Source organism: Engystomops pustulosus, chromosome 4, assembly GCF_040894005.1.
Source record: "Engystomops pustulosus chromosome 4, aEngPut4.maternal, whole genome shotgun sequence".
Lineage (NCBI taxonomy): Eukaryota > Metazoa > Chordata > Amphibia > Anura > Leptodactylidae > Engystomops > Engystomops pustulosus.
This window is the reverse complement of record NC_092414.1, coordinates 160,405,430-160,424,438: the sequence shown is the minus strand read 5'-3', so window position 1 is coordinate 160,424,438 and position 19,009 is coordinate 160,405,430. Positions and strand designations below refer to the sequence as shown.

Genomic DNA, 19,009 nt, shown 5'->3' with positions numbered 1-19,009 from the left:
TCATTCATGTAAATATAAATAAATATCTAGAGATAGTAGAAATTATACTTTCCATTATACTTTTTCATTTGGCTTACAAATACTGATACAAAATACTGAGCATAATACTGACGTGTAAAACATCGGCTGAGATTTTAAAGGGGTTATCCGGGTCTTAAAAATTACTGAGCGCCGGGCTGGGGTGGGCTTTTCAAAAACGTGAACCTACCTCGTCTGTGCGCCGGTTTCATTACAAGGGCGCACAGGAAGCTTCTGGCCGGCCGGAAGTTCCCATCCGACACCATCTCCCAGCGCTTACAACGCTGAGAAATAGGGAGTGATGGGAGAATGGTACGTAAACACTTGGTGCACTTTTGACATGAAAATCATAACGACATAGTAGCATTATAGTGTTCTACATAGTGTTGCCATAGTTCAGAAACAAGCAAATAGTAAGGGTTACTTTACACATGAAGATACATTGGTGAAGCCGAGAGGATAATAATAGGTCATATCAGTTTACCGATAACTGTAGAAGAGCTGGGAATCTTCTGTAATATTCAAATTTTGGAGTTGGAAAGGAATCTCCAATCCTAAGAGGAAAGTTGGCTTCTTCCCCATTGGCCGTCTGCCTTCCAGATAATGGATTCAACTGGATGGACATGTGTCTTTAGCTTTAAAAACTATCTTAAGTGCCTGTAACACAAGTTGTCTACTGGACAAATAAGCCTTTCCTTAAACACTTGTTTCTGATCATTGGTCTGTGAGAAGACAAACATTCTACAGCAGCCAATGATGGCACAACGTTGTTTTTTTTGTTGAGTTTTTGACTCATTGTAAACACATTTTTTTTTAACCCCTAGGGGACACAGCCTATTTTGGTCTTAAGGACGCGGTCCCATTTTTCAAATCTGACCTGTGTCACTATAAGTGGTTATAGCTTTGGAACGCTATGAGATATCCAGGGGATTTTTAGATTGTTTTCTCGTGACACATTGTACTTCAAATTAGTTTAAAAATTTGGATGAAATCTTTTGCGTTTAGTTATGAAAAAAAACAAAATTTGGCAAAAATTTTGAAAAATTCTTTATTTTCAACGTTCTAAATTCTCTACTTTTGATGCAGACAGTCATAGCACCCAAATAAATTCATAACTTACATTTCCCAAATGTCTGCTTTATGTTGGCATGGTTTTTTAAGATTCCACATATTTTACTAGAATGTTATGAGGCTCAGAATTTGGGTGCCATTTTTCACATTTTTTGTAAAATCGCCAAAACCCGTACTTAGATGGACCTGATCAACTTCTAATTGACACTGAGAGGCCTAAATAATAGTGAGACTCGTAAATTACCCCATTGTGGAAACTACACCCCTCAACGTATGAAAAACTACTTTTAAGAAGTTTGTTAACCCTTTACGTGTTTTATAGGGGTTAAAACAAAATGGAGGTGCAGTCTACAAATTGTAATATTTTTTCACAATACACTCATTTTGGGTGGAGAATTAAACATTTAAAATGGATTAAATTAAAAAAGGCTCCACAAAGTTTGATACCCAATTTCTCCCGAGTACACGGATACTCTATATGTGGTGGTAACTTCTGTATGGGCGCACGGCCGGGCATAGAAGGGAAGGAGGCGCCATCCAAATCAGATTTGCTATGTCACATTGTACAGGCTATAATTTTTTTCTTTTTTTTAATGAGGACCTATAGGGGCTTATTTCTTTTGCCACATGAGATGCACTTTTCTGGTATGTAATTTTGGGGCATCTACAGCTAATTGGTGAGATTTAATTAACTCTTTGTTGGTGGAGGAAATGAAAATCATCAATTTTTAGGAAAATTTTTATGTGTTTTTTATTTGGCCGTTAACCATACCATAAAAATAGTATATTATTTTTATTCTATGGGTCGCCACGATTATGAAAATACTTCATTTATATATATTTTTTATTTTTTACCATTTTTACTAAATAAAAAGTAATTTGGCAAAATTGTTGTTAATTTTAGCATCACCGTCTTTCATATGTATAACTTTTTTATTTTTCACCTCACAAATCTGTTTAAGGGCTTATTTTTTGCAAGAATGATAGCTCTTTTTAGTGGTCTTATTTTAGATTGCGTAACTTTTTAAAATCACTTTTTTTAGAGCATTTTTAAAGGGCATTAATAAAAAATCATCTTTTTCAGAGAGAGTTTTTTTAGGTTGTTTTTTACGGGGTTCACTTTGCGGATCTAATAACAATTCTGTTTTATTATACAGATTGTTACGGACGCAGGGATAACAAATATGTGGGGGTTTTGTGTATTTTATTCAATTGTACTGAATAAAAACTAATTTGGAAAAAATCTTATTAATTTTAGCATCACCATCTTTTCATATGCATAACTTTTTTATTTTTTGGCTGACAAATCTGGTTAGGGGCTTATTTTTTGCGAGAACAGTTGTTCTTTTTAGTGGGCTTATTTTAGAGTGCATAAAATTTTTAAAATCACTTTTTAGAGCATTTTTTATAGGGTATTAATTAAAAATTATCTTTTTTCGGAACGTTTTTTGCGTTTTTTTCCTCCGGCGTTTACCGTGCGGGTCCAGTAACAATTCTGTTTTATTATGCAGATTGTTACGGACGCGGCAATACCAAATATGCAGGTTTTTTTTGTGTTTTTATGTTTTTTATACTTTATTAAGTTTTTTATGGGAAAGTGACATTTTAGGGGCTTATATTTTATGTATTTATTTTTTATTTATTATAATGTGTAGTGTTAACTCTTGCATTTTTTTTTACTTATACATACTTGAACTTAAACCAGTGATGCTCTGATCACTGGTTTAAGTTCAATACACTGCTCTACAATACTATTTTATTGTAGAGCAGTGTAAACTGTCTGAGCAAGCTTGCGCATGCTCAGACAGTTTGCAGTCAGACCCGGAAGGGGTCTGGCTGCCATGGAGACCGGGCAGCTCCGGGGCACATGTCAGTCCTCGGAGCTGCCCGGAAGAGGATCGGATCCCCCGGTAAGCGGCACGGGGGATCCGATCCACAGCAGGAACACCCTTACACGCCGCGGTCATGCTTGACCGCGGCGTGTAAGGGGTTAACACCCGCGATCGGAGCCGGCTCCGATCGCGGGTGTTACAGCGCGGTGTCAGCTGTGATAGACAGCTGACAGCCGCTGCTTCTGGTACCGGCTCCGTTCGTGAGCCGGTCCCAGAAGCTAGACGTTATACTACGTCCCGGTGCGCTAAGCATCTAGCCCCGGGGACGTAGTATAACGTCGTGGTGCGCCTAGGGGTTAAATATAGCCAAAGACCTGTTTGCAAGTGCGTTTTATAATCCTGAGCAGCTAAAAAAAAAGTCGTTTTCTCTTGTCTTCGAAAAACGCATTAAAAGTTGGGACTTTGATGAAAAAGATAAGGAAACTGCTAAGGTATAAATCAATTACAGAATAGATTTTTTTTTTGCATCTCCTCAAAAAAATGAAGGTTAATCAACGGGGTATTGTGCCCTCAAATAGAGTGTTACCGCATTATTTTAGGGGTCTAATTTTTTTAAATGGGTGCCCTCTTTTGAGGTTTTTACTTTCCTACTATCTTAAGGGTTCAACAAATGTGACATAGTACCGTATATACTCGAGTATAAGCCGACCTGAGTATAAGCCGAGACCCCTAATTTTACCACCAAAAACTGGGAAACCTATTGACTGGAGTATAAGCCAAGGGTGTAGCTAGCTAGCCAGCCCCCATGTAGTATACAGCTAGACAGCCCCAATTAGTATACAGCCAGCCCCAAGTAGTATACAGCCAGCCCCCATGTAGTATACAGCCAGCCCCCATGTAGTATACAGCTAGACAGCCCCAATTAGTATACAGACAGCCCCAATTAGTATACAGCCAGCCCCAATTAGTATACAGCCAGCCCCAAGTAGTATACAGCCAGCCCATGTAGTATACAGCCACCCCATATAGTATACAGCCAGCCCCCATGTTGTATACAGCCAGCCCCCTGCCAAAAAATAAAAACCGTAATACTCACCCTCCGGTGTCCGGATCGTTGGCGCAGGTCACGATCTTCAGCGTGGGTCCCGGAGGTTCCTCTTCTCTCTTCTTCAAAACTTCCAAATAGACCATCCATTTTGTTTTAATCCTTGTGAGTTCCTTAAAGTATTAACAAGCTTTCCAAAGGCTGTTCTGAATAGATTGAGGGGTGCATTTTCAAAAATGGGTCGATTTGTGGGGAGTTTCTAATAAATAGAACTTTGAAAACCCTTATGAAGATGGATTGAATTTGAAATTTACTTAAAGATTTGGAGAAAAAAAAAAAAAAAAAAAAATCGCTGCTGGAGCTGTAAGCCCCCTAACGTCCAAATAAAATACAATAACATACAAAAATTATGTCAACATAAAGCAGACATATGGTTAATGTTAGCAACCAATTTGGGCGGTTAGACGTAGTGCGCTCAGCCATTCAGTTTTTCAGATGCAGTTTTTGATGTCCAAACCAGGAGTGAAGTGAAAAAAAGAGGAGGAGCAGCTTCCCTCAATGATATGTTCTCACCCATTATGATCCTCACCTGCTTTTGGCTTTGAAAACTGCATATGAAAAATTGAATGTTTGAACGCACTGTAACTGTATGATGAGCATAACATTTCGAAATCAGAAAATCGCTACTTTTCTAAATATTTTGTAAATAAGTACAAAGAAAAGTCTGAAAATAAATTTGGTAAGATAAAGCGTTCCAAAGTTATAACTGCATATTGTGACACCTGGCAGATTTGAAAAATTGTGCTGTGTCCTAAAGGGGAAAATCAGCTCAGTCCTGAAGGGGTTAACATGTTGACAGTTGCATTTTAAGAATAATAATCTTTATTTAGAGCTCCATCATATTCCATAGCGCTTTACACATCACAGGGGTCATATACAAATAAAATACAAAGTACAAACAGTCATATGGAACAATAGGAGTGAGGGCGCTGCTCACAAGAGCTTATAGACTATGAGGATGAGGGGGTGACACAAGAGGTAAAAGAACTTGTAGAATGGTCCAGCCATTCTTCATAAGGGAACAGAATAAAATAATGTAACCCCTTAACGACTTGGCCCTTTTTCGTTTTCATTTTTCACTCCCCACCTTCAAAAAGCCATCACTTTGTTATTTTCCATGTAAAGATCTGTGTGAGGGCTTGTTTCTGCGTAACAAATTGCACTTTATAGTGACGGTATTTAATATTCTATGCCTTGTATTGGGAATCGGGAAAATTAGTGAAAAAAACGCATTTGCGTCATTTTCTTGTAGGCTTGGATTTTACGGCTTTCACTGTGCACCACAAATGACATGTGTACTTCATTCTTTGGGTCGGTGCCTTCACAGGGATCGAAAATGTGTATAGGTTTTATAATGTTTTCACCTACAAAAATTAAAACCTCCTATAAAAAAATTATTTTGCCATCTTCTGGCACTAATAACTTTTTCATACTTCGGTGTACGGAGCTGTGTATGGTGTCACTTTTTGCAACTTTTGATCATGTTTTCAATGCTTCTATTTTTAGGACTGTACGACCTTCTGATCACTTTTTATTGAATTCTGTATATTTTTCAAAACGGCAAAAAAGTGCAATTTTCGACTTTTTCCCGGGGTTAAATGCAGTGAAAAAACATTTGGGCATTTTTGGACGTGGCGACATCTAGGGAAAGGGGGGTAATTAGAATTTTTAGTTTTTTTTAACTATTTTTCAGACCCCTAGGGTACTTTAACCCTAGGTTGTCTGATTGATCCTACCATATACTGCCATACTACAGTATATTTTACTCCTCATTCATTACAATATGGAATCGCACATTGTAATGATTGGTTTAAAACGAGACTGCCTCTGGTCTTCGGAAGACCCGAGGCTGCCATGGCGACCAATCCCCACCCCTTTCCCTTATGAGGTTACGGGGAGCGATGATCTTCACCCATGTGATTGGGGGTGTTACCGTTACGTGTTTGCTCGTCATGAGTCGGTAAGGGATTGATAAATAAAAATTCTGTGGCTTGGACCAGCCATCAGCCGCCATCTTATATATACAAAGTCAAAGGTGAAAGTGACTGCAGAGAAGCCTAGAGCTTGGATCTATCTGGTGTTTCCCCGATAACAGATGGGAGGAGGACATAGGATGGATAAGTGAGGAGGGAGATGACATTTCATGCAGTTAGTGATAGACTTGTCTAAAGAGATGGGTTTTATGAGCTTGTAAACCCAAACATTGACAGCAATGTGAATAGGCAAATCCCCTCCCCAGCTGTTGTATTGCGTTTCAAAATGCAACATAAACGCCATGTGTGAACACAGTCGAAGTGTCTACTTTCTTGGAGCCAGTTCTCTAAAGCCGATTATTGAACACATGATGAGATTAGACAGTAACATCCATTCTATTACCTAATGAATGACAAGTGAACAATTTATCATTACGTGTGTGACCTTCCTGAACAATCGCTGTTTGTACTGTTAGTGATCGCTGTGGTGGGCACGATGCTGGTACATGTCTGTATATTACACCCTCTCCATGACACTGGGGAGCCGCACTGCCAGTGAGATGCTACAGGGAAGCGCCTGGTACTGCGCAGTGCCGCTCACATTTCTTCCGCCAAGACGTCTGAGAAGCTAAAGAAAGAAGCGCGGGGAGTGCGGGCGGCGTGCAGCCTGTGTGTCACGTCTCTGGCCGCTCTCCATCAGCACATCCCCGGTGTGTGACAGGGGGGCTGCAGGACGGGGGCTGCCCGCACACACACGGAGGGAGGACGGGCCTGCTGAGGGGCTCCGTGAGGGGAGGTGGCTGAGGGGCCTCCCTTGCCCCCCGTGCTTGTGCTCTACTTCGCACACTCCCCCATTCTCAGCGACTGCCGCAGGACGGAGGGGGCGGATAGGCTTGTGTGTCGCTGTGAGGGCTGGAGGCGGACACGATGGCTCGGCCCAGGCCCCGGGACTACAAGGCTGGAGAACTGGTGTTCGCCAAAATGAAGGGATACCCGCACTGGCCGGCCCGGGTGAGTGCCCGCGAGGGGGCGGGGGTTGCGGAGGAGCTGAGGAGAAGAGCCCTCCCTGCGGCTCCTGGACACCCACAAAAGGGCGGGAAAATCATCAGCAAGGCCGCGGGGCACTACGCATTCACCGTATATACTAGAGAGTATATAGCGGGGGAGGGGCAGCTGGTGACTGATACGTCACATATGTCGCCCATCACTAGCGGGTGTATGATACATGTATGTGTGCAGGCAGACACCCTGTCCCCTGTATAATACCGCACACATATATGTGGTATGTCATCCTTCTATAGCCCACCTCAGGTCACACGTTATAAGATGCGTCATAGTTCTATGAATAACGGAAGCCGCAGAATGTGAACTGAGCCTTGTTATCATGTGAACTCTGGGGGATTTCTCATAATATATCTTTATAATAATACACTCACAGGAAGCGCCCCCTAGTGCATTTCATTGGCTAAAAAATGTTGTGTGGGCAGCATATGCTTTGTTTTTTATGAACAATTGTGGTCCGTCAGCACCAGGTTCTGCCAGAACCAGATTAACACTGGGGTCCCACATTGTAATGAGATGCCGAAAATGTTCTCAGACCATTAAGGAAGTTGTGGGAGAATTCGGATTCTTCCTCAGAAAACCATCACATTGTATAAGTGTGCCAGGTTATAATATAGGTGGTTTGGGCGGAAGCCCTGGGCCACCTAAACCACCCTACCAAATTTATACTGAGAAGTGCCTTCACCCATCAAATCCTGATACATCGCTTCCTGCAATCTATACACATGTACACAAGGGCCACTTCTGGATCTATGAAGGTCCTCCAAGGGCCATGTAACCGCAGAAGTCACATATCTGGTAGTCTGTTATGTGGACCACCACTGATTCCTGGAACAAATGGTCCCATAAAGTCCTGCCTGTGTACTGCTCAAAAAATAACCAAGTTAGTGTTTTGTCAGACTGTGCTATTATTTAGGTTCATTTCCAATTCCATTGCATGTAATAGGAAGAATAGCATCTACTAAAGCTCAGGCAAGACTGTTGATAACTCCGCATCTCGCTCATCTCTAATTTCGGCTATACACGACTGGCCGGATTTCATAGACTGAGTACAGTGCTGTAGATGGGATGCAGTATATATCACTATTGTCTCCGGCACTGTGCTCAGACTGTGACATCCAGCCAGTGCATGGTCCGTTTTTCATGGACCGAACGCACTCGTTTTCAGCCGGTCCAAGTCATACTCACAGGAGTGAGTATATATGGCGTATATACGTCCCCCATAGCACACGGCACCCTATGGAAACGGGACGGTGCAGCACAAGTGTGGCGCCGCACCGTTCTGTACCCCGTAAAAAGATAGAACATGTCCTATCTTTTCCCGGAATACAGCGCCGTGTGCAATGTTCCTCTATGGAGAGGGACGGGGATGAGCGGCGCACACTTCCCTGGCGCCCACATGTCCCCTTGCTATGGTAGGGCAGACACACATCAATGTGAATGTAGCCTTAGACTGTATATACACACAACCATGTCCACACCAAATAGACACCTCAGTCCGTTTTTCACAGCTTATTTATATTTGTTAAGCATCCGTTTCAGGGCTACTCCTAGTACTCTATCCATGCTAAAAAAAAGCGAACTTTACCTGCTTTCCATTGAAATGAATAGAACACAGATTCTCAGCCTATTTATAGCAGATTTTACTCTGACAAGGACACCTGAATTCAGGTCATGTGTTTTTTTTGTGTAAAAGGGGTATATTTCTGCACTCTGATATGTCAGGTGCTTGCCATTGTAGATTGCTGTATAGATGTACACACATCCTTTTATTATATGGCAATATAACATGGGAGGATATATACATTTTCTGTTCCATTAAGAATTTCACTGTGAGTCCCCTTACACTTGCACACACACATAAGCCTCTGTTCCTGTATTAGAATACATTGCTAACGCTCCATTACACATTGTACTCGTACACCCTATTCATGGATCTCTTTCCAAGGTTGTAGCAAACAGCGACCTGAGAAGGATCGGCTTGTAGATGGGGTCCAGCAGCAGGGAGGAGGGCTATACAGCTAAAGATGTTTATTCTCTGTTTAGACTGGAGAAGGGGAGGGCTACGCTCGGGAACGCTGTGTGTGATAATGGAGATTCGTCAGTACATGCAGTCACTGGGATCACCACAGCTCCATGGCTTCTGCTGGGTTTTCTTCATTCACTGGCGCTGCCTCATCTACACTTGTGAGACACAGAAATGATCTCCATGTTTACTCGCCATTGACTGGGAGGCTGATTTTACCCCAGAAATGGCCGTTCTGGATTCTTTCATGTTATTGTTGGCAAGAAAATTCTCTGCAGCTTTCATATGTTTTCACTTTTGATCCCACAGATGTTATTGATATAGTTTTGGTAATGCAAGTAGGACTGAGCTGTAGATGTTTTCATTTTTATATGGTGATTGTCTGATTTTTGTAGATAGAAAGCAAAATGGAGAATTTTATATTGTGCCTTTATTTTTATAGCAAATAATCTGGATAGAATCAGCAGCTTGTGAACATGGCCTTACATCACCTCTGCAAATGACTACATATACACTGCTACTGTATAGAGGGACCTAAAAAGCAATCAACCCATGTGCTGTGATTGTATTTTATACTGTGGAAATTGTAACACAAAATATTTGCAGTGATTTATTCAGAATACTCTGGACAATCCCTTTATTAAAAATGTCAGCATATGAATATTTCAGGGTTTTAACACGTACAATCTGGCCCTTGATGACTTATATGACATACCTTAGTGACCAGCCAAAATCTACTGTATTTTCCTATCCATTTCCCTCCCATAAATCTACATGCACACCTATTGTTATGTAATCTCTATAGAGAAAGGTAAAGAAGCTGCTTGGTAACAGATATGTCATTTGTGAACAAAGAATCAGTCGTAATGGAATCCTAAATGCCTGATCCTTTTATTTACAATATATTCCGGTGGTCTCGCCTGATGTTCATGTGATGTTTATGGCTACTTATGCGGGGTGTTATAGCAACAGGTTAGCCTCGGAAATCACATGTGGGAAATAAGATAGAACATTTACCAACCTACTTTACTTTTAAAGCAACACTCCAGTCAAAGCTAATTCATTAAAAAATGCATGGTGCAGAGCCTGGAGGGAGGAGCATTCATTGTATTTATAGAACCTAAAGTCATGCTCCTCCCTTCAGACCCTGCACAGGGTAACTTAACCCCTAGGCGCACCAGGACGTTATAGTACGTCCCCGGGGCTAGATGCTTAGCGCACGGGGACGTTCTATAACGTCCTGCTTCTGGCACCGGCTCACGAACGGAGCCGGTACCAGAAGCAGCGGCTGTCAGCTGTCTAGTACAGCTGACAGCCTGCGCTAACACCCGCGATCGGAGCCGGCTCCGATCGCGGGTGTTAACCCTTTACACGCCGCGGTCAAACATGACCGCGGCGTGTAAGGGTGTTTGCGCTGTGGATCGGATCCCCCGTGCCGCTTACCGGGGGATCCGATCCACTTCTGGGCAGCTCCGAGGACTGGCATGTGCCCCGGAGCTGCCCGGTCTCCATGGCAGTCAGACCCCTTCCGGGTATGACTGTAAACTGTCTGAGCATGCGCAAGCTTGCTCAGACAGTTTACACTGCTCTACAATAAAATAGTATTGTAGAGCAGTGTATTGAACTTAAACCAGTGATCAGAGCATCACTGGTTCAAGTTCAAGTATGTATAAGTAAAAAAAATGCAAAAACAGTTAACACTACACATTATAATAAATAAAATATAAATACATAAAAATATAAGCCCCTAAAATGTCACTTTCCCATAAAAACACTTAATAAAGTATAAAAAACACAAAAACACTAAAAACCCCGCATATTTGGTATTGCCGCGTCCGTAACAATCTGTATAATAAAACAGAATCGTTACTGGACCCGCACGGTACACGCCGTAGAAAAAAAAACGCAAAAACGTTCCGAAAAAAGATAATTTTTAATTAATACCCTATAAAAAATGCTCTAAAAAGTAATTAAAAAAATGTTATGCACTCCAAAATAAGCCCACTAAAAAGAACAACTCTTCTCGCAAAAAATTAGCCCCTAACTAGATTTGTCAGCCGAAAAATAAAAAAGTTATGCATATGAAAAGATGGTGATGCTAAAATGAATAAGATTTTCTCCAAATTGGTTTTTATTCAGTACAATTGAATAAAATACACAAAACCCCCACATATTTGGTATCCCTGCGTCCGTAACAATCTGCATAATAAAACAGAATCGTTATTAGATCCGCAAAGTTAACCCCGTAAAAAACAAAACAAAAAAAAGCTCCAGAAAAAAGATCATTTTCAATTAATACCCTATAAAAATGCTCTAAAAAGGGATTTAAAAAATGTTATGCACTCTAAAATAAGACCACTAAAAAGAACAATCCTTCTTGCAAAAAATAAGCCCTTAAACAGATTTGTGAGGCGAAAAATAAAAAAGTTATGCATATGAAAGACGGTGATGCTAAAAGTAACAACATTTTTGCCAAATTACTTTTTATGCAGTAAAAATGGGAAAAAAAATAAAAAATCTATATAAATGAGATCTTTTTGTAATTGTGGCGACCCATAGAATAAAAATAATATACTATTTTTATGGTATGGTAAACAGCCAAAAAAAACCCCCATAAAAATCTTCCTGAAAAGTGATGATTTTCATTTCCTCCACCAACAAAGAGTTAATAAAATCTCACCAATTAGCCTATAGATTCCCCCAAATTACGTAGCAGAAAAGTGCATCTCATGTGGCAAAAGAAATAAGCCCCTATAGGTCCACATTAAAAAAAAAAGAAAAATTATAGCCTGTACAATGTGACATAGCAAATCTGATCTGGATGGCGCCTCCTTCCCTTCTATGCCCGGCCGTGCGCCCATACAGCAGGTTACCACCACATATAGAGTATCCGTGTACTCGGGAGAGATTGGGTAACAAACTTTGTGGAGCCTTTATTCATTTAATCCATTGTAAATGTTTAATTTTCCACCCAAAATGAGTGTATTGTGAAAAAATATTACAATTTGCAGACTGCACCTCCATTTTGTTTTAACCGCTATAAAACACGTAAAGCGTTAACAAACTTCTTAAAAGTGGTTTTTCATACGTTGAGGTGTGTAGTATCCACAATGGGGTATTTTACGAGTCTCGCTATTATTTAGGCCTCTCAGTGTCAATTAGAAGTTGAGCAGGTCCATCTAAATACGGGTTTTGGTGATTTTACAAAAAATTTGAAAAATGATACCTAAATTCTGAGCCTCATAACATTCTAGTAAAATATGTGGAATCTTAAAAAACCATGCTAACATAAAGCAGACATTTGGGAAATGTAAGTTATGAATTTATTTGGGAGCTATGACTATCTGCATCAAAAGTAGAGAATTTAGAACGTTGAAAATAAAGAATTTTTCCAAATTTTTGCCAAATTTTGTTTTTTTTATAACTAAACACAAAAGATTTCATCCAAATTTTTAAACTAATTTGAAGTACAATGTGTCACGAGAAAACAATCTCAAAATCCCCTGGATATCTCATAGCGTTCCAAAACTATAACCACTTATAGTGACACAGGGCAGATTTGAAGAATGGGGCCGCGTCCTTAAGGCCAAAATAGGCTGTGTCCCCTAGGGGTTAAAGGAAATCTACGACATTGATGCAGTGCTTCTAATCCAAGTACATGCACATGCTGATGTGTGCCTCCTAAAACAGGATCCATTCTTCATTTTGCTTCTAATAGCTTATGGCTCCGTAGTCTACTAATTATTCACCCCTTCGTTGAGAGTTTCTGCCTGTGACGTGGTCATCTCATTGCCAGCTGCAAAAGGCGAGAGATGATCCCCTTTAGTATATAGCCAATCCCCTTAAGTATAGAGCCAGCCCTGTGTAGTATAATGCCAGCCCCGCGTAATGATATATATATATATATATATATATATATATATATATATATATATATATATATTATATATCAAATTAAGAAAAATGGACCAACAGTAGACAAAAAATGTAGTAGCAAATGCGAAAATACGATAGGGCACCAATCAATATAGAACTAATTTACGTAGATGAGAGACACTACCAAAAAGAATATAATGAGTAATATCAATAGTATTAAACTGTAATGCTCTATTTTTAAGTGTACCCAATAAACAGACATGAATGGTTTCATAGCAGGAATATATACACGTGTTTCATTCGCTACAGGACTTTTCCCTTGACAAAGTCCAGTAGGGAACAAAACACGTGTCGGGTAGGTGCTGGGCAGTGCTTTCTCCAATGTGCCTCACTATTCTCTGATTTCAGGTATACTCTGGTATTCTATATTGTTTGTGCGCTTTATTACTATTACTTTTGGTATATTAGTGATGTATTGCACTTTAGGCTTGGCACTTTACAACATTTATGTATCATATGTCTATTTGATGTGCTCCCTGCCCGGCACCTATATATTTCTGCTATGAAACCATCCATGTCTGTTTAATGCTCTATTTTTAAGCTTACCCAATAAAGTTTGTATCTTTTAATACTATTGATATTACTCATTACCTTATATACTCGAGTATAAGCCTAGTTTTTCAGCACAAAAAAATGTGCTGAAAACCCAAACTCGGCTTATACTCGAGTAAAAAAATATATAGGTTTTAACAGGTTTTTGTGGTAAAATTAGGGGCCTCAGCTTATACTTGGGTCGGCTTATACTCGAGTATATACGGTATATTCTTTTTGGTAGTGGCCGTGTAGTATATAGCCATCCCCCTGTAGTAAATTGCCATGCAGCCCCCTTGTAGTATATAGCCAGCCATTCCCCTGAAGTATATAGCCCCCTTTATTATATAGCTAGCCCCTTTCAGTATATAACCTGCCAGCCCCCATTAGTATATAGCCAATCCACTTTAGTATATAGCTTGCCAATCACCTTCAGTTTATACCCAGCCCTGTGTAGTATAATACCAGCCCCATGGAAGTAAATTGCCAGCCAGCCCCCGTGTATTATATAGCCAGCCCGTGTAGGATATAGCTAGCCAGCCCCCAGTTTGCGCAGCACAAAAAAAAAAGTACTCACCTTTCTGACACTGTCGGCAGGTCCTCTTCTTGCTTCAGCTCCAGGTCAGCAACAGGTCCGAGTCCTTGCACGCGGCCCACACTATGATGTCAGTGGCGGATGACGTCATAGCTGTGCGGCCGCTGAACATGGACCTTTTGCTGCCGACGGAACAAGAGAACACCTGCGGGGGGGGGGGGGTGCTTGGTGGATATACCAGAAAGTTTTGACTTTATTTTTTTTCTTAACTCGAGTATATATAGAGTATGAGCTGTTGGCCAGTGCTAGTAGACATTTGGTATTTTCTAGCTAGTCAAAAGTAATTACACTGCAGGCCAAATTATGACACCCCTGTCCTAAATAGTATAAACTTTTCATCCAAGATTGCCATTGATTATGCTGTAACTCTCTCCACTGAATTCTTTTCTTATTGCCCATAAGTATAGAAAAATATGTCGTGTCACACTGCTACTGAGCATTCATAACAGTTTGATCTATAGCGATAACTGAGAGGCTGACCTACAACGCACCATAATGTAGCACATCTGAAACTTTAGTTTTCGCTAGAAGATAAAAGATAAGGCTACTGTAAGTGCACATCTGCATACGATGATCCATGTCAGATTTCGCATGTGTTGTGGTTTCCATTTATTATAGAGTCTATGAGACCGGACATGATATATATGTTGCTTCCTTTTAGTAGTGTGTGATAAAAATAAATACACATACAATTAATAAATCATTAAAATAAATTTTGAAAATACTGTGAGACTACGCCTGTGTGGGGTTAGCCTTACCGTGCGCTTACTATGTATGCACTGACACTTTATAATGGGACCTCCGAGCCCCTTTATACAAAATCAGAATATGACTCTGAGATGCAAAGTATAGGAATAAAGAAGAAGTAATTTATTTTATTAGAAAACTGGTCAACTCCCTTGATCAAAGCTTTACTTTTCTTTCTCAAAGCCTGTAGGCATATGCTAATCTTTATAGGTCAAAGCTCATACTGTACACAGCTAGTATTTTACTGACCCATAAAATTTTATTTACAATAAGTTTTCTAAAAAAATATGCCTGTTCATAAATTGCCAATAATTAAAAACAAAACTGGCAGATACATTATCCATTGACAATAAGATACCGCAATATTTGGCAATATATGATGATATGAGAGTTGAGTAAAAGGTTTAATTTTTGTTGTTTGCGTAAATATAAAATACTTCCTACATGTGTAGAATACAGGCGGTCCATACTTAAGGACACCCGACTTACAGACAACCCATAGTTACAGACAGACCCCTCTGACCTCTGGTGAAGCTTTCTGAATGCTTTACTATAGTCCCAGATTGCAATAATCAGCTGTTAGGTGTCTGTAATGAAGCTTTATTGATAATCCTTGGTCCCATTACAGCAAAAAATGTTTAAACTCCAATTGTCACTGGATCTACAATTGTATAATTGCCTGGATCTACAATTATAAAATATATAGTTTCGACTTACATACAAATTCAACTTAAGAACAAACCTCCGGACCCTATTTTGTACATAACTGCCTGTATATAGCTTCAAGCCTACATCCAAGCCTACAAACAGTACCTCCTTATGTAATATGTATGTAGGTGTTTTTAGCATATTCATAGGTTGCAGCATAAGTGAAAAATCATATTTTATTCTTTTGTAGGAAACAGTCACACAGTCAGGTAACCCCTTTCCTGTAGTCATGTAACCCCGCCTCCTGCAGTTATGTTACCCCACTCCTGCAGTCATGTAACCCTGCTGCCGTTATATAACCCACCTCCTGCAGTCATATAACCCCGCCTCGACACACCCTGTAATCATATAAGCCCGCCTCCTGCAGTTATATAACTCCACCTCCTGATGGCATATAACCACACACCCTGTAATCATATAAGCCCGCCTCCTGCAGTCAGGCTGCTCTGCCACTTCATGGATTTGAATTCCCAGCCTTTTATGGTATCTGGAGATCTATGAGGCAGGACTGGGCCAGATACATGGAGGGGGCAGAGCAGCTAGACTGCAGGAGGCGGGGCTTACATGACTGTCTGACTGCTTCCTACAAAAGAATAAAATGATTTTTTTTTTTTAAACAACTTTATTGGAGAAATTAAGCAATTTACATTACATCTATGTATGCAATGCATACATAAATATGCTCTGCTCGTACAAATTCTCCAATTTTTAAACTTTTTTTAAAATGTGATTTTTTTAATGATGATGTAACCTAGAAATATGCCAAAAGCACGTCCAGGCTTGGGGGGGGGGGGGGGGGTTGGTGTGGTGGTTCTCTTTAACTGGTTTACGATTGGGTGGGTCCCGCTGCACGGGCTGAGCCCTCTCCATAGCCGGTAAGTCTTTGCTGCATATTGCACCCGCGATCGATGCCAGCTTCAAAAAGATGGCATGGGTGCCACCATCTTGCCTTGGATCGTCGCTCCCCATGGCGTCATCGGGGAGCGTCGATCTGTCGCCATGACAGCCTCGGGTCTTCCGAAGACCGAGGCTGCTTCGTTTTAGCACATTGTAATAAATGAGAAGGAAAATCCTAGGGTTAAAAATTCAAATCACCCCCCTTTCCCTAGAACTGATATAAATATAAATAAACAGTACAAATCATAAACACATTAGGTATCGCCGCCTCTGAAAATGACCTATTAAAATATACTAACCGTTTTTCACTGCGTTTAACCCCGTAATGGAAAATTGCGCCCAAAGTCGAAAATGGCACTTTTTTGCCATTTTGAAAAATATAAAAAAAATCTATAAAAAGTGATCAAAAGCTCACACAGTCCTAAAAATGATATCATTGAAAATATTATCAAATGTTGCAAAAAATGACATCACATACAGCTCCGTACAACAAAGTATAAAAAAGTTATTAGCGCCAGAAGATGGCAAAATCAGGAGGTTTTAATTTTTGTAAATGTATGAAAACATTATAAAACCTATGTAAATTTGGTATCCCCGTGATCGCACCGACCGAAAGAATAAAGAAGACATGTAATTTGGGGCGCACAGTGAAAGCCGTAATATCCAAGCCCACAAGAAAACGGTGCAAATGCGTTTTTCCATTACATTTGGAATTTTTTTCCCGCTTCCAAGGACATGGCATGGGATATTCAATACCATTACTATGAAGTGCAATTTGTTATGCAGAAAACAAGCCATCACACAGCTCTTTATGTGTAAAAAAGGTGGGAAGTGAAAAATAGAAATGAAAAAACAGGAAAGGGTCCTTAACCGGTTAAGGTTGGAAACGTGACCAAATGTAAAATCTATTATAAGAAAACGGATACTACTTTGTTGTTACCCTTGATCATTATACCAAGGGATAGAGGCCTATAGGCGCTTTCATCCAATGAAGCCAGTTACGTTGAAAGTAGAATGTCATAATTTTTGTATATGTTGGGACCATTGTAATCTATGGATATGTTTGACATGTACATTAGGAGAATCTTTCAATGACGTCACTGAACATATAAAGAAAAAAAAGCTTCAGGTGCCGCAACATGAAATGCATGCTGCTTGTTTATAACCTACCTCTTCGAGTCTAATGCGCTTTCAAAATCTTTATGTATCAGCTCAAACGTGGGGCAGCAATGACAAAGCTCTCATGGACAGCAGGATTAAAGTTGAAACTGTGCATTTATTCCAGAAAAACACCAGTATCAAACAAAATATCAAATTAAATCCTTGCCTGTCCGGCTCCAACTATACATTTGTCGACCCTCACTAGCCACTGGAGGGCTAGCATGAAAAAATAGGTTCAGTAACCCTGTGTCACTCACGTGTGGCTCTCACGCAGTCCTGCTTCTGTGTCTCCAGGTAGAGAGACCCTTCTGACTGCTCCACACCCTTCTTTAAGGGATTGCACACCTTTATGCATTGCATAATGCATAAAACCCCCATCGCTAATAACCGCGGTCGGTGCTAGCAACCCCCCCGTTGCCGCAGGCAAAGTCGCCGGCGGCATTTAAAAGACGGCGGCGCGCGGGCGCCGCCATGTTTTTTTCGATCGCCACACCCCCGAACGTCATCGGGGGGCGGCGATCGGTTGCCATGGTAGCCTCGTGTCTTCTTTTGACACGAGGCTATATGGCAGCTGCAGATTCGTTACAATGAGCCAGTGGCTCATTGTAATGAATGTGCTGCAAAAATGCCATATATTGCAATACAGAAGTATTGCAGTATATGGTAGCAGCGATCTGACCATCTAGGGTTAATGTACCCTAGATGGTCTAAAAGATAGTGAAAAAAAAAAAGTTTAAAAAATAAAAAAAATTAATAAAATATTAAAAGTTCAAATCACCCCCCTTTCCCTAGAACGGATATAAAACATAATAAACAGTAAAAATCACAAACATATTAGGTATCGCCGCGTCCCAAAATGCCCGATCTATCAAAATATAAAAACGGTTACGGGCGGCGGTGACCTCCGAGGCGGGAAATGGCGCCCAAATGTCCGAAATGCGACTTTTACACCTTTTTACATAACATAAAAAATGAAATAAAAAATGATCAAAATGTCGCACAGACCTCAAAATGGTAGCAATGAAAACGTCGCCTCATTTCGCAAAAAATGACCCCTCACACATCTCCGTGCGCCAAAGTATGAAAAAGTTATTAGCGACAGAAGATGGCAAAATTTTTTTTTCTTTTTTGTACACATTCGTTTAATTTTTGAAAATGTATTAAAACACAATAAAACCTATATAAATTTGGTATCACCGCGATCGCACCGAACCAAAGAATAAAGTAGGTGTGTTATTTGGAGCGAAGAGTGAAAGTCGTAAAAACTGAGCCCACAAGAACGTGACGCACGTGGGTTTTTTTTTTCAATTTTTCCACATTTGGAATTTTTTTTCAGCTTCGCATTAC

General features: G+C 40.3%; 1 protein-coding gene across 2 annotated transcripts in view; it reads left to right on the top strand.

The window, feature by feature from the left end:
- Window positions 1-6,715: 6,715 nt before the first annotated feature.
- HDGFL3 (HDGF like 3) overlaps window positions 6,716-19,009 on the top strand; it is a 28,958-nt gene continuing 16,664 nt past the window's right edge. For both annotated transcript variants that reach the window (XR_011855007.1, XM_072148333.1), the window contains exon 1: window positions 6,716-7,010. Coding sequence is in view for 1 of the 2 variants with exons in the window: in XM_072148333.1 (XP_072004434.1) it covers window positions 6,927-7,010 (84 nt within the window). In the remaining variant the exon portion in view is untranslated. The remainder of the gene's footprint in view (window positions 7,011-19,009) is intronic.